At 36.6% G+C, this 15,671-nt stretch overlaps 1 protein-coding gene across 1 annotated transcript in view; it reads right to left on the bottom strand.

The window, feature by feature from the left end:
* Window positions 1–15,671, bottom strand: part of CNTNAP4 (contactin associated protein family member 4) — a 377,413-nt gene that overhangs the window by 163,094 nt on the left and 198,648 nt on the right. The window contains exon 5 of the mRNA XM_088470185.1: window positions 1,544–1,747. Coding sequence (XP_088326311.1) covers window positions 1,544–1,747 — 204 coding nt within the window. The remainder of the gene's footprint in view (window positions 1–1,543; window positions 1,748–15,671) is intronic.

The following is a 15,671-nucleotide window of genomic DNA, read 5'->3' as shown; positions in this document are numbered from 1 at the left end:
AGGGTGCACAGCTTATTACTGCGATTACTGCCCCAAGCAGCTTTCACTGCAGTGGGGACACCTATGGGAAGCTCCCTTCTCAGTTATGTTCCTACTTTGCAAATATACATTGCACCAATATTAATGTGAGTACTACTAACCATGTTCTATCTACCACCATTATTATTATTTCAGGTCTCCTAACATTTTTTAAAAGACCTTTCAAATAACACTTTGTGGTTATGCCTGTGAACACCTCATTACTTTAAATAGCAAGGCAGTGACTTTGTTTAATCTAATACCTTATAATTGAAGTTTAGGACTTTACCTCATATGTGTCACTTTTAAGTCCATTGAAGCACCATGAATGAATGAGGAGAGAAGGAGGGAGGGAGTCAAATAGGAGAATGGAGAGGAAAGTGCCAATCAGAAAGGGGAGGTGAAAGAGCTAATAAGGAGCAAATAAGAAAGGAGTGGACAGGGGAAAAGTGCCAAACACAGGGTAGAGAGGGGAGGGAATTAAAGAGGTTAGAGGTGAATGTAATCAATCAATAGGAAAGGGGAAGTGACAGAAGATTATCACAGAGGAATGAGGGCCAGAAATGAGGCAATCTGGGCAGCTTGAGGGAGCATGAAATGTAGAAATAGATCTCAGATCCGTAACTTATTTAGGATATAGAGCAAACAAGCCGAGATAAAACTGACAGGTGGCCGTCATGCTGAGTAGTGCCCCATGAATTCCAGAACCCTGGATTGTGCCCTCTGTCCATTTTGGCACCCAGAGCTCATTCTCCACCGGAACCACCCTCGCTACTCCCCTGGCTATGGGTAGTGTTGGGAACATTACAAGACAATATAAAGATAATGAAATGTGTTAAAAAAAATAAAAAATAAGACATACTTTAAGCCCCACTATGCCATGTGGCACAAGATGCCTGGTGCGAGTGAGCACGATGAGCAGGGTAGTCATGTTTTCTTTAAATGTGCATCTTATTTCACAACACAGATGCAGCAAAACACAAGTCAATCTGTACCGGAGATTCTGGGCTTCAACATTAACAATACAGGAATTAGTTTTAAATATGTACAAAGTAAAGATGAAGCACAATGGAACTTGGAGTGAAAAAAAGCTGTGCCCGCTGCATTGTAGTACTTCGTATACATATTCAGACTTATCGAGTCAGACGGGATCTGGAGCGTCGAGAAAAGCTATTTGGCAAAAGTGCGGCAATAGTGTATGAGGACACATTTGTATATAGAACCAGCATATTCTGTTGCTCTTTGCAACTTGGATATTTACAATAAAGAGATAAACATGAAATAGAAATACCAAGATAACATGAAATAAATGGTTAGTTAGATAATTACTGCAGATAGATATGATATCTGTAGATAGATGATGATGATAGATAAATAGACATGATATACGTAAACAGTTAATGACGATGAAGATAGATAGATAGATAGATAGATAGAGTTTGTTGGTCATTTGGGTAATTGTCCCAAGAAAATACATGAGAAGAGTGTAAATGTTGCATTACATATGAAAACTTTAAAACTTTACCTAGATGAATAATTAAGCAAAGTCTTCCTTTTATTAGTTCCAATGCAATAAAATCTCCATTCTGTCCTTCCCCATGAAGTAACACACCGTCACTTTGCATAGTCTTAAACTTAACGGAAATCATATCTTTTGTTGTGCTCATTGACTTTTGATGAAAACGGTACAATATGGAACTTTTACCATCAAGATAAATAATGTCTGATCCTATAAAAAAAATAGCAAAATAGCTGCCTGTTAGTGTCAATGTCAATGTGTTTGATTCATCATTACGTAACAATATTTAAAATATTTTCATAAAACCAAAAGTACTACTTATCCAGAATACCATTGAAGATATACTGAGTGTTATTTGCTGATTTAGAAATAGTTTCGAAAAACTATAACAATAAATCTGTCTAATGCAAAGCTGACTATGAAAGTACATTTCTGTTGAACGGTTTTGGTTTAATGCAGATTTGCTCTTAAATTGAGAGTTATTTCCTATAATTTCTCAAAGTGGCCAATCTACGCTAAACAACCAATGAGCAATCAGGTTTTGTATAGTGTTAGACAATAAAAACAAATATCTGATTGGATGCTATGTTTTTCATGCAGATTTGCACATTTGAGCAATGTTAGCAGAAAAGAACCATTTTACCAAAGTTGTAAACCTTTTTAATTTATGTTCAAACATACTGTATTTGCAAAACAATGCATTTAATCTTTTTTTATCTTAATTATATTTTGCCCTAAAGTGTTTTTAAGGTATGCAGTCGGGAAGCCGGCGGACCTAATCCCATCAGTCGGCTTCCAGACTGTCATATCCCGGCAAGGGTCTAAAGATAGGCATCGATATGATGATGCCTGGCATTAGACATATGCCGGGAGACTGACGCTAAGCATCCCGATCGAAGGGTCGCCGGGCGCCGAGCGCAGATAGCCACGGGGGGGGGTTAGGTTTAGGGCTCCCGGGGGGGACTTAGGGTTAAGCACCTCGATGGGAGGTTAGGTTTAGGCTAGGGTAAGGGGGGGAAGGGTTAGGCATCCCTGGGGGAGGTTAGGGTTAGGCACCCCCCAGGGGACATAAGTTTAGGCAGCAGGGCAGGGGGTTAGGTTTAGGCACTTAGAGGGGGGATTAGGGGTAGGTACTGGGGGGGAGGTTAGGGTGAGGCACCCCTAAGGGAGGGTTTTGGTTGGGGGGTAGAATTAGGTTAGCTAATATACCTGAGGACGATCGGGATTTCCACTGGTGTCGGGATTCCAACCGCCGGACATGCGTCTGGCGGTAAATCATACTGATTCTGTTTTTACAGTCTTGTCATTGTTATAAAAAATGTAACTTAAAAAGATTCATAATATTCCTGTTTATGCAGGACATTCCCATTTATTGTCACTGGAAATCTTATGATTTCTTATTTTACCACATTTTATATTTCGGAAGCACCTATATTAATATAATTTGTGGGAATCACCTCCAAAGGTTGTGTGTTAGATGTGAATTGAATATCTTATCTAATTTTATGATATATAGGTTTTGGTCCATCCTGGGAGTCTTTAATAAATTATGGAATAACAATTGCATGATACATTCAATCATTACAAGCAAAACTTATAAAATTTATATATTCGGTGTTATTTTATCAACTCATATATATGTTTTTAAAGATGTTTCTTCTGAGTCTATCAAAAAGAAGTGAAGCAGTGTCTTAAGTATTTTTTTCAAATCCTTGATTGATGAAAATTAAAGCAATTAATGCTCGTTTGAAATAGAAAGTCTACGTTTTGCTGATTGGAGACACTTTTTTGCACAAACATATAGCACATGTTACTACCATAGTTAGTTCCCATGGAGATGTCTCTAAATAAATTAAAAGTATAGAGAATATTTGCTGGATACAACATTGATTTTATGAGTTCTCCAGGATTGTTTTTATGTTTGTCCCCTGCCCCACCCCACCCCCACCCAAGTAGCAATGACCTGATAAATAGAGGGGGCCAAGAATTAAAGGAGTACAGTCTCAAATAAAACTGTTATTGTAAATATTCACTTGGTGTCTACTATTATATGCTTAAATATTGCATTTAAAACACAACATCACAAGGCACATTTTTCACAGAGGTGAATCTTAATGTGTATCTGTGTGAGTTTCCTGTTTCTTTCAGGGGCTACATTAAAGCTGAAAATGTCTTAGTAAATCTTTTCTCAATCGTTAAAAGAATATTTAATAGGGGATTGTAGCAAAATATACAGATTAGTTTAGATAAACAGAATGAAATTGGTTGTGAGGTAATTCCCTTATCTAAAACACCAACCGCATGATGGAATGTCAGGCTGATCAAATTAGGATTAAATCGAGACCCTCTCACCTTATAAAAATTTCAAATTGATCTGTTAATAACTTCTCTTATCAGGACATCATCTTTTACATTCTTTACCAAATAAGATGTTAAGATTTAATGTTATATTAAACTATTTTATGAACTTTGACAGCTAAATTATTCACTTTAAAAGAGCATATATTTTACTTTGCTTAAAGTCCATTTAAAGTAAAAATCATGTGGTGAGAAGACAAGGTATGTAACCAAAATCCAAATCTGGCACTGGTCCTTACAAAAACATCATATTACAATTATTATTGATAAAACAATGATTTCCCCAGGACTTTTTTTAAAAAAACATTGAATACAAATTGATTTTAAACTCTAATTAGCATGGTATAGTTACAAGTAGAAAGTGAATAAATGTTTATATATTGTCTGTAATGTACTCCTTGAAAGCAAATGTCCTTTATGTTAGAAAGTTGTGTACTGTGCATACATGCTGGGCACTAGGACCCAGAGACTGCATTGAGGTCTGACCTCCAACCTGATGGGCTTCTGCACATGTTATTGCAGCTATATTGTTTTGTGCTATGAGAGTGACACAGTGGAAGAAGGACATGTTTCTGCATCCTGTACCACTACCCATTTGCAACATAAACTCACTGGATGGTGAGCTGTATAGAACCCTGCTCCACTCAAGCTCTGCTCTATTACATGTAACAGTGAGTATGGCTGGTGGTAACTACTATACTTCAATAAACACAACACAACTGGTTAAGAAACTGGGTTGTTCATCGACTGGTGTGTGCCTATATAACTCTGCAAAATCAACACCTGCACAAACATCATTTTCAACACTTTATATAACAATCAGAATAAAATTCAGAAATAAAAATTGTAACTGAAATCTAATGCTCGCTCCCTCCTCCCCCAGATTGAGTTGACAAAGTCACTGACCGAAATTTTAGGTACAGTATAATTTGTCAAAACACTAATGGACTGATGCAGATTTGAACACTGAATTGACTGTTTGGAACTAAACATGTATATTTGTTCATATGTTGAGTTGTGCCCATCTCTGCAGCCGGACCACCACTCTCTGTACACTTGATTTCATAGCCACCATCATCATCATTGTGCATTTGCACCAACCCTATCCCTGGTACACATGATCTGCCCAAATGCAGGCATTTTAAATACAATTGAAATTCTGTAAACTTGCTTCCTCTGAACCTAGCCTATATGAGAATGCTTCACTACAGCGTACACAGTTACAAGTGGAGATATGACTGAGATGCCTGGGATGCTACATTACCTCTAGTTGCATAAGGGTTCTGGTGCATAACTAGTACTAAAAAAACCCAAGACACACTCTGGAAAGGGGCTTTGGTTCAACTCTGATTTACCCCTAATTGAAAAATTACATGTCTGTCAACGCTGCAATTATTCAGAAAGTTTCTGCACCAGCCCAAATGTAAGGTAAATAAACACCTTTCAGTTAATAATCAATCAATAAGAAATCACAAACTTTATGTTAAATAAAATAAAACTACAGTACCAATGCACCCAAAATTATTGTACATTATGCTCACTAGACAACATAATAACCAGCTAACTTTTAACACAATGTGAGAATTGTGTTTGATATTTGAAATGCTAACAATATACTATAATATGGAAATCAACTTAGCACTTGTGTAAATTAATCCTCTTAATACTTCTATTAAATGGCCAAATGAACCTCAAAGCTTTAAAAGTTATATGTGATATGTGAGTTACAGTATATGTGATACACAGTGGTGGTTCCAGGGGTGAGCAAGTAAGGCTATTGCTTGGGGCACTGTGACCTGTTGGCATAGCCACAGTTTGCCGCTGGTCCAGTCTAATCTGATTGCGCCCACCTGCTCTTGCCCACCACCATATTACAAGCTGCAGCAGCCATGGCGCCATATTTACAAACAGCACTGCTGTTCCCTACCACTATGAGGCCCAGTCTCGTGCATGTTATTCTGGGAGTGGCCATGGGAGAGAGAAGATGGAGGAGCAGCAGCAAGCAGGAGGGTTACGCCTGCCTTCACAAGGTAAGAATTAAGCAAACAGCCCCCCCTTGACAAGTGGCACTCCCACCGGCAAAAGGCATCTCCCCGGCAAATGGTGCCCCCACCTGTCTAGCTTTGCAGCCCCACAATTACTATTTTCTTTTTTTTTTTTGCCAGTCATGGCCACACCCCTCAATCAGACCAAACCCCCTGAGCTCAGGGTGCCAAAGGAAACTCTTGCTCTGAGCTTTGCAAAGTCTAGAACTGGCCCTGGTGATACATCACATACTGTATTTCTTCACTTACTATTAAGACTTTGTTCAATCAGAGTGTCACTTAACTATTTTGAAACATTTTCAGCACCATATATGGCACTAGTAATTTGGCAGGTACAATATTAAAAAAAATTTCCTTCAGTACCTGTAAAGACAAATGTCTTTGTTTGTTTGCTGGCAAATATCTACCACAGCTGTCAAGGTACTGTAAAGCTACTGTAAAGGTACTGTAAAGCTGCCAAATCTTACATAGTTATTTAGTATTGAAAAAGTAAGCTATTAGACCACATAACAACAATGCGACAAAATGACAGAGTGCCAAATCTTATATATACAATTCATTGCTCTGTTTGTTTGTTTGCATTCAGACACCACTGCATCGATTGGGATGAAACCAATGTGAGGTGGTCCAGTCGGATCCAGGTCAGGTTTTAGGGGGGTTACGGTTCTGGTCAGACCTCCCGTTGGTGTATACTGGGCATACTTTTGATCCGGAGGGAGCCTGTTCTGAGCCTTCCACTGGATGGAATTGGTCACAGTGTTTCCATGCTGCAGTCTGATTGACAGACTTTGGCATTGGAGGGGGTGGAGCGGGGGTGTCCCTGGCCAGTGTTCCCAGAAATGGGGGAGTGTCAGTAACATTGGATACCAGAAGACATACTAGGTGGTTGAGGTCCCAGTCGAACCTCTCTTTGGTGTATGAAGGGCAGAACTTTGACCCATGGATGCTGGGTAGAACTTTGACCCGGGGAACCTGTTCTGGGCATTCCGCTGAATGGATTTGGATTAAAAATGCACAGAAGAGTAGCAATTGGTCTGGACTGCCTAATGGAGTGGTTGGAGTGGTGAAGTCTTGGTCAGACCGCACGGCATAGTGTGCCAGTCAGAACATTCACCCAGAGAGCCTGTTCTGAGCCTCTCACAGTATGAATTGGACAGAAACATCACAGAGTGGTAACATTGGATCCCCAAAGACATACTAGTGGGTTGAGGTCCCCATCAGACCTCCTGTTGGTGAGCACTGGGCAGACCTTTGACGCAGCCTGGCAAAAGGAGAAACATGTGACCGATTGTCACAATGGTTGTGATGGTGATTTGATGCAGCATTTTTTATGGACGCTGCACTTAGATTGAAGATGCAGGTGTCTATTTCATACAGACACTTCCTGCTGCATTTGCATTTGAGTTGGATGGTATTGCACAGCCACTTCTTTGCAGCTGTGCAATACCATCCATTTCCCAATCAAGCCCTTAATACAAAAACCCAAGAAAAGGAGGCATGACTGCCATTATAAATTGTTTTCAGGTTACAAATTAAGAAAATTACATTGTCATTTTATGCAAATTGAGTTTTCATAAAGTCATTTAAAGGTGATGCAAAGTTTCAGCATTAGAATCTTCAAGTTCAGCTTTTGCTGCAGCTACAAAAATATATCTTTTGCAGATAAGGCAAGGACAATGATGACAACTTCCTTCTATTTTGTGGTGTGGTTGGGGTAAACAATAGAAGAGAAAGACACAAGCTTGAAAAAGGCTACAGTAGTAGCTGAAATGCGTTGCTGCTCTCCATACCAGCCACTGAAGCTACTACCCATCTGGAACCAGGTGCCGCCACATTGAAAACTAGCCTGTAAGTTTTTTCCTGCGAGATTTGAACCACCGTTAGACCATTGCCCTATCAGCATCCTCCGGTGCCCACTCCAGTTACGGATCCGGGTCACGTGGCCGCTGAAGGAGGTCCCGGCGGCTGTTAAGCACAGGACGGGTGCTGACGCCGAATAAGAGACCAACAAGCGGCTTGCAGACCTGTCGGACATCAATGCTTAGCACATCTTGCTGAAATACACTGGTAATTTTCAGTTACTATTTCCTTTGTGAAAAGGATGGCATGGTCCCTATCTACAGGTATTTATTGACAGCCTAAATATTTAAGTACCCAGCAGAACTTTGCGTGACTGTTTATTGCACAATAGGGTACTATTCTACATGTTATATACAGGCTCAACTTCGGGAACATAGGGTCAGCGTCATTAATCACGCTTGAGATTGGCTATATCACTTGTGACTTTGATACAAAACTGGCATTTTTTCAACGGGTTCCACTAATATCATTACTGATACATTGTTGGGGATAGCTATCAGTGGCTACAGGCTCCACCAGTGCCTTAACAATTCACTTGCTACAGCAGTATATAGCTCATTCTGCACAGGTATATGGTGTAGCTATTCTCACAGGAGAGTGTGTTTAGATCTGGGAGCCTGATCAACTCCTACATTTGCATGCTTGTTAATTTCCTGTTTGTTATGAGCTTCTAGCAGGCTCGCTTATTATTCATTATTTATTAATTTTTTTTACAATTTTCATATTTATCTTTGTGTTTATACATGTGTCTTTGTTTTTTATTATTATTATAATTTAAGAATTAAATTCTTTTAATACATTGATGTGTTGTTCTTATGTCCCAACATAAATAACAGAGCGCAGTGTCTTTCTCTTCTATTGTTTATGCTTCTGAGGTTGGCAATCACCTCTTTTAACACTGCTGCACTGGTATTTGAATCACTGGCTCATTAGCGCTGAGATGTTTCTTGTGTGGTTGGGGTAAGCCTGGGAACATATAAGGCAAAGATTTAATCACAAAAGTTTGCTGGCAATTGCAGAAAACATTTAAGTTCTGTTCATCTGTACTGTAATTCCTTTATAGTGATGACAGCTACTTCCAAATCAGATGTACACAGGTGGTGTGGCAGCATACATGTCTACAACTCTGAATGCAGGTGAAGATCTGCACTTTTTCCTGAGCACTTAATCATACTTGCATACATTTGAAAATGCATTTCAGGGAGATTGCGAAAGCACAATCTATGTGTGTGGCCTTAAAGTGGACGTGTACTGCTACATCTTAGAGGCATGCCATAAAATTGACTTATGTACAAATGTAAATGAGCCCCAAAGCAGTTTGTAAGATATTCTTGTTGATGGAAACACACTGATACTTTTCAGAAAATGCATGTAGCCATAGGGATCATTGTGACTTATAACCAATGCAGGGAAATGATACTAATGATCCCATTTGAACATATATATCTCTGTTTTTTAGGTATATAACAACTTCATATTGGGTGTAGGGTGCTATCAGAGAAGTTGCTAGACTCTTCAGGGAGTCATGGAGAGTTGGCTAATACACTACTGTATGCACTTAATGTTAACACTCCAACACCAGTGGGCAGCTTGCAAACAACTCTAAATCAGAAAAAAATGCAATAATACTTTTTTTCTTTCTTTGTGGAAAATGTTTCTGTTTGTATAGGATTTTTTTTAATGAAGTGGAGGTGTTACCTATAGCAGCCAATCAGATCCTAGCTGTTATCTTCTAGAAGGTGCTATTTAAATGTTAAGTAGAAACTGATTGGTTGCTATGGGCAACATCTCCACTTCTAAAAACTCTCACTTTAGTAAATATACCCCTTACTCTCCAGCCTGTTGTCTGGCATACAGTGATTTCACTGTGCCTTCCTTAGCTCTTGTCTGAGCTACCGAGTCACCTAGCCTGTAATTACCACTATCTATTATATAATGCTGGAAACTAGATAACTGCAGGAAAGCTCCCTCACAGCTCTCACTGGCTGCCAGACACCACATCTTCCCCTTTCCCCAGCTAACCAACACCCCACCACTATAATTGGCACCTCTTGCACCCCCACCTCCAGCAGGGGGGCCTGCAAACAGCTCCATCCATACCTGAACTCTACCTGCATGATGCAGCCCATCATCACCCTGCCAGAAGAAGAAGGTCTGGAATCGACCACCCCCTGCACTCCTGTTGCATGGGAGGTATATATAGCCCTCACTGATCCCCTCACTGTGAGTGGAGCAGTCAGCATATGGTGTAAGGAAGGAACATAGGGATGTGGGAAAGGGGGAAGAATATGGGAGAAACATGAGGAACAGGGGAGATATGAGAAAAGAGGGAAGAACATTAGGAGTTGTAAGGATATTGGGAAGAAAGAGGAGATGGAAGGAAGAGGGGAAAAAGAAGGTGAGACAAGCATAGGGAGAAGAACATGGGGAAGATTGGAGGAAAAGAGGAGAGAATAGGGGAAGAGAAAGGTTTAAAAATCTTTGCACAACAGCTAGCGACCCGAAAAATGATGGGTCCAAAATATACATATATATTTGAATTTGAGCAAATAGAATATGTGTCCAAAGTTTAAATAATTTCTGCTTCAAGTGGTCCTTTTTAGGAGCTGCAGTTTGGAATAAGTGCATGCAAGTACCTATCATCTATTTCATAACTTAGCATCACATTCATGCTTTTGGCTTGAGTGTGACGCTACCGTAAGGAAAATAATTGTTATATTCATTATGGGAAAAGTATCAAAATGTGTTTAGTTGCCACAACTTTTCTTCGCAATCAAGTTATTCTCTTTCTTCATTAAAAAATATATCCAAATAACATTGGAGTGATAATTAGAAACTAAATGTTACAAGTATAACCCAGCGGGAATTACACAGCAGAATAATTTATGAGCATAATATTATTTTACTTGTAGTCTGAACCGACTGTATCCTAAAATACATCATTCAAGGACAGAGTTGATACATACTCTAAGAAATGAAGTAAACTTTCATATATGTTAATTTTAGTAAAAAAAATCATAACCATTAATTTTAAGTATGTTAGAATCTGATACCTATAACCTTTGATCCAGCAATTATTTTTCTTGCTGCTATGACATACTCTTTATTGCCCACCTAATTAGATGTAGCATTATTACATTACATTATTTATGATTATGTTTGATCTCTAAATACATAAGCAGGTCCAGGAGAACATCAAATGACAATATTTACAAAAGCAAGTATTTGTGTGTGGAATCAGCATGACAATACATAAATCCCTACAGTACTGGACAAGGCACAAGACTGGATCAATATTTACAGTGCCTGTAATGTGTCATGCCAGCTCCTGACTCTCCCAAGCCAATCTTAATTTACCTAAATATTTAGTCCTCTCAGACTTGACCCTGTGCAATATGGGACTATGGGCATATATGTACCCATCTGTGATAGCATACAATTTTCAAACCCTATCAAATTGAAGGACGTGAACTTTATTATATTAATTTTATACATTGACCAATATTGTTATCTTAGTATAATCTATGTAATGTTAATAGAAATATACAAGTGACATAGATATATGTAAAAAGTCTTGTAAAATGTAGTCCTTATTTTTATTGAGCAATGGTGTCATTTCTAAAAAAAAACATATTCTTTGAGACCAATGATGTCACTTGGGCCACAGATTTGAAACGGTTACAGATTGCAGATTTTGAAATCTGAATATGAGAAGCATTTTTACAAACAACTTTCTTTCAATTTGAAATATACAGTATATATATATATATATATATATATATATATATTGTAAATAGAGATGACAAGAGTTGCAGCAGAATTTCAACCAAATTGAATTTTTAAACATTGTTCCAAATAGGTTTGAAGTTATTATGATAGACAATCCTTGACTTTTGCTTAACCATAACACATTATGTTTGTCACTTTCACATAAAGTCGATACAATGATGCTATCATTTAATTCTGCTCTATGGTGTGGTTGGGGTACAATTAGTGTAAAATTCTTGGTGGTACAAAATTGATTAGAGGAGTTTTGATGCTGAACATTTAGGCCACATATAAACATAAAAGTTGCATGGGTAATGAGGCAAATATTGAAAATTTTGCTAATCAAAATATTGTTAATAAGGAATAATATATAATTTACTTTAAAATGAAAAAAATATTATGTCATCTCATAGCATAATTGCCTTTTTTATAGCCTTAATATTTCAGCTTTGCATTTTCATACAGACACGAAACTCTGTTGTGGCCTCTATTGTGGTACATTATTTTCGTTATACATTTTGAGTTGTCTTAAATTGTATTATAATCGGCATAATATAGACTGAATTATAATTATCTGCTTATGTTAAACTTTATATTAAATGTTAGCATCTTAAACCTGTCATATAACATAAGCTAAAAAACTATACGAAATTTAAAAAAAAATATTTGTGAGGAGAACATTCTAGGCAAAAGCTTACCAATTTAACAAAATGATATTAAAAAAATCTCAATAATATTTAAAACTGTTTAAGTTATGATTTTTGTTTGATTAAGTAAAAATATTTGTGAATTAGTGTACATAAAATATAAATAATAATCTATAACATAAATTATTATGTGAAGCAAATCATAAGAGATACCAAGCTGTTTGATTATTTTTATAAACCATAAAGTTGCACTGTATTTGTAGCCAGTGTTCCCTATTGCCTGTTTTTTGTGTGTACTAGAAATGAAGAGTTATTAGGCAAAAGCATATAAGAAACCCAACCTATATATTATTGATCAAATGACACATACAGAGTATGTTTTGTTTACAATCATTTCTTCTCTCTCTCTCTCTCTCTCTCTCTCTCTCTCGCTATATATATATATATATACTATATATATATATATATATATATATATATATACATGTATATAAGAGACCAATGTAATTCCATGGAAGGAAGCAATCACCAGTTGAGTTAAAATGTTCACTTTTTAAAAGTGAATATTTTATCTCAACTGGTGAGTGCTTCCTTCCATAGAATTACAATGGTTATTTAAGGGGCCGATCAGGTCCCTGGAAGGCACCCCGAAGATGTATTCTTAATATGTGAGTACAGGACGATTCTATATATATATATATATATATTTTAGTTGGGTAACTATCAGTGTACAATCTTTATATACATCGATAGTACACACTAAAGGATTAGAATCTAGTTTTGAATTCATGAGAATGGATCAGGATTTTGAGGATGGACATAGGAATTTTATTGGTCAGTTGATGGATTTTATTTTGATACATAATTATTTAAAATTTTTAGATAATTTTTATCTTCAGTTATGCGGAACTGCTATGGGGACAATATTTGCACATAGCTTTGTGAATTTGCACATGGGGAGTTGGGAGACTAAGAATATATACACTAACAACCCATTCTTGTACCACATAGTGCTATATCAAAGGTATATAGATGACATTCTGATTGTCTGGAAAGGAGGTGAAAGGGTTTTCAAGGAATTTATTAATCATATAAGTAGTAATTCCTATAATCTGGCCTTCCCATATAAATTTAAGAGTGTAGAAATAGAATATCTGGATCTAATACTTATAGCTAAGAATAATGGGATCGAAACAAAAAAAAATATTAAAAAAGTTGACCAAAATAGCTATCTACACTTTAAAAGTGGTCACCAAGAAAGTTGGAAAACCAACAGCCCATATTCACAGTTCCATAGAATAAAAAGGAACTGTAGTAGCCCTACTTCCTGTGAAGAACAATTGAACACTTATGCATCCAGATTAATAGAGAGGGGTTATCCCCAGGATCTTGTCCACCAAGCAGTAACAAAAAACAATTTTACTAATAGATCTGGATTACTGACTTATAAGAATAAAAACATACTAACTAAAAATGAGAATTGTAGCTTTATAATGACATTTTGTGAAGGGGAAAAGAAGATAAAGGCCTTATTTTCTAAACATTGGAATGTCCTCAAAATGGACCAGGTTCTAAACACTATATTAACTTCAAAACCAAAAATAGTTTTTAGAAAAGCCAGGAACTTAAAAGGAATTTTAGCCCCTAGCATGCTTAGCACTGATCCCGGTGTAGCTAATGTAGGTTTGCTAGCAAAACCTAAAGGATTCCTGAAGTGCAATCATTGCTGTATTTGCAAATTTACTAGCTGAGAACAAAAAAGTTTTTTTAATAATACAGGGAAGAATTCAAGATAAAAGAAACTATCAATTGTTCCACTACCTATGTAATTTATCTGATTGAATGTAATTGTGGATTTAAATACATAGGGAAAACAAAGAGACCTCTTAGAATAAGGATCCAGGAACATGTGAAAAGTATCAGAAACAAGTTAGAATCACATTCGATACCTAGACATTTTAATAAGTTTCATGAATCCAATTTGGACCATTGCAATTTAAAGACATTGAACATGTAACATTGCTGGAAAGGGGAGGAGATCTCGATAATAAATTAGCCAGGCGAGAAATGTACTGGATATATACGTTAGACACCCTAAGCCCCAATGGTCTTAATGAGGGTCATGAAACCACCCCTTTTTATGATAGTTAACACCCCTGCTCCCCTCTTTCTTTTTAGCTTCCCTTGTATTATTCTTGTAATTTATTGATTATATATATATATATATATATATAAAATTCATATTCATTTCTATTTAGTATTATAATGGATTGAATTTACTGTAATTTTATGTTATTTAATAATTACTATTGTTCGGAACTACACTCATTACTTAGGATTTTTATTGGTATTTTATTCCATTTTTAATATATTTATATATAGGTATTAATGTCCTTAGTCCTGTATGAATGTATACTGCACTTGTAACTTTAAGTTTAAAATCCTTAGCCTGCTTCAAGCGATTAAACACCTGCCACAGTTAATAAAGGTAATTAACCTAATAGACAAGGGTATAAATACATTCACTCATATGAGAGTATCTCTATTGTCAAATCTACTCCTGAAGAAGTCCCCAGAGACTACAAGCGTGACGAAACATGTTGAGTGGGAGATTGGACCACCTGTAAATTACCTCCACAACACTTTGGACAGATAAGCTTACTTTTAATATCTATATTGTACGAGTCATTTTTTATATTTCTAATTAAATATTGTGTATGTAAAAAAACGTATCACACGATCTGGAGGCTCTCTCTTTTATATTTACATATCTATCTTGGAGCTGACTTATGTTTAAGGAGAAGAGATCTTATTTACATTGCTGTATGAAAAGTGTCATCTAATACGAGGCTTACATTTATTTGGGTGCTGGTGATTGCTATTTTCTCTGACACCATTTCTATTTTGGTATAACTCTGTATAATCAGAACAATTCTATATTCTTGACACATTGTGTATGTTAAAAAACATATCATATGATCTGGAGGCTCTCTCTTTTATATTTATATATCTACTTTGGAGCAGATTGGTGCTTAAGAAGAAGAGACCCTAATTACATTGCTGTATGAAAAAGTGTTATCCGGTACGAGGCTTGCATTTATTTGGGTGCTGGTGATTGCTGGTTTTCATTTTCTCTTACACCATTTCTAGTCTGTGCATCAGCACAGTCTCATATCTTATATTAAGACTTTATATCAGGTTACACTATGTTGGTTTTTATTCTCTTCTTTTTTTGAGATATACACCTGGGACATTATACACGGAGATCCCATCAGGTAAAGATTATATGGACTCTATATGAACAGTGTTGTTGCTAAATATCTAAAAAGAACTGGTACACTGAAGGCGCCGTTACTTCACTATTTTCCTAAACCGATATATATATTATATACATATATATATATATATATATATATATATATAAATTCAATATAACAATGCATTAAATTAATGTTT

The sequence above is a fragment of the Taudactylus pleione genome, unplaced genomic scaffold (genome assembly GCF_031769625.1).
Source record: "Taudactylus pleione unplaced genomic scaffold, aTauple2 ptg000095l, whole genome shotgun sequence".
Lineage (NCBI taxonomy): Eukaryota > Metazoa > Chordata > Amphibia > Anura > Myobatrachidae > Taudactylus > Taudactylus pleione.
The sequence above is the reverse complement of the archived record's forward strand: the minus strand, read 5'-3'. Positions and strand labels throughout refer to the sequence as shown.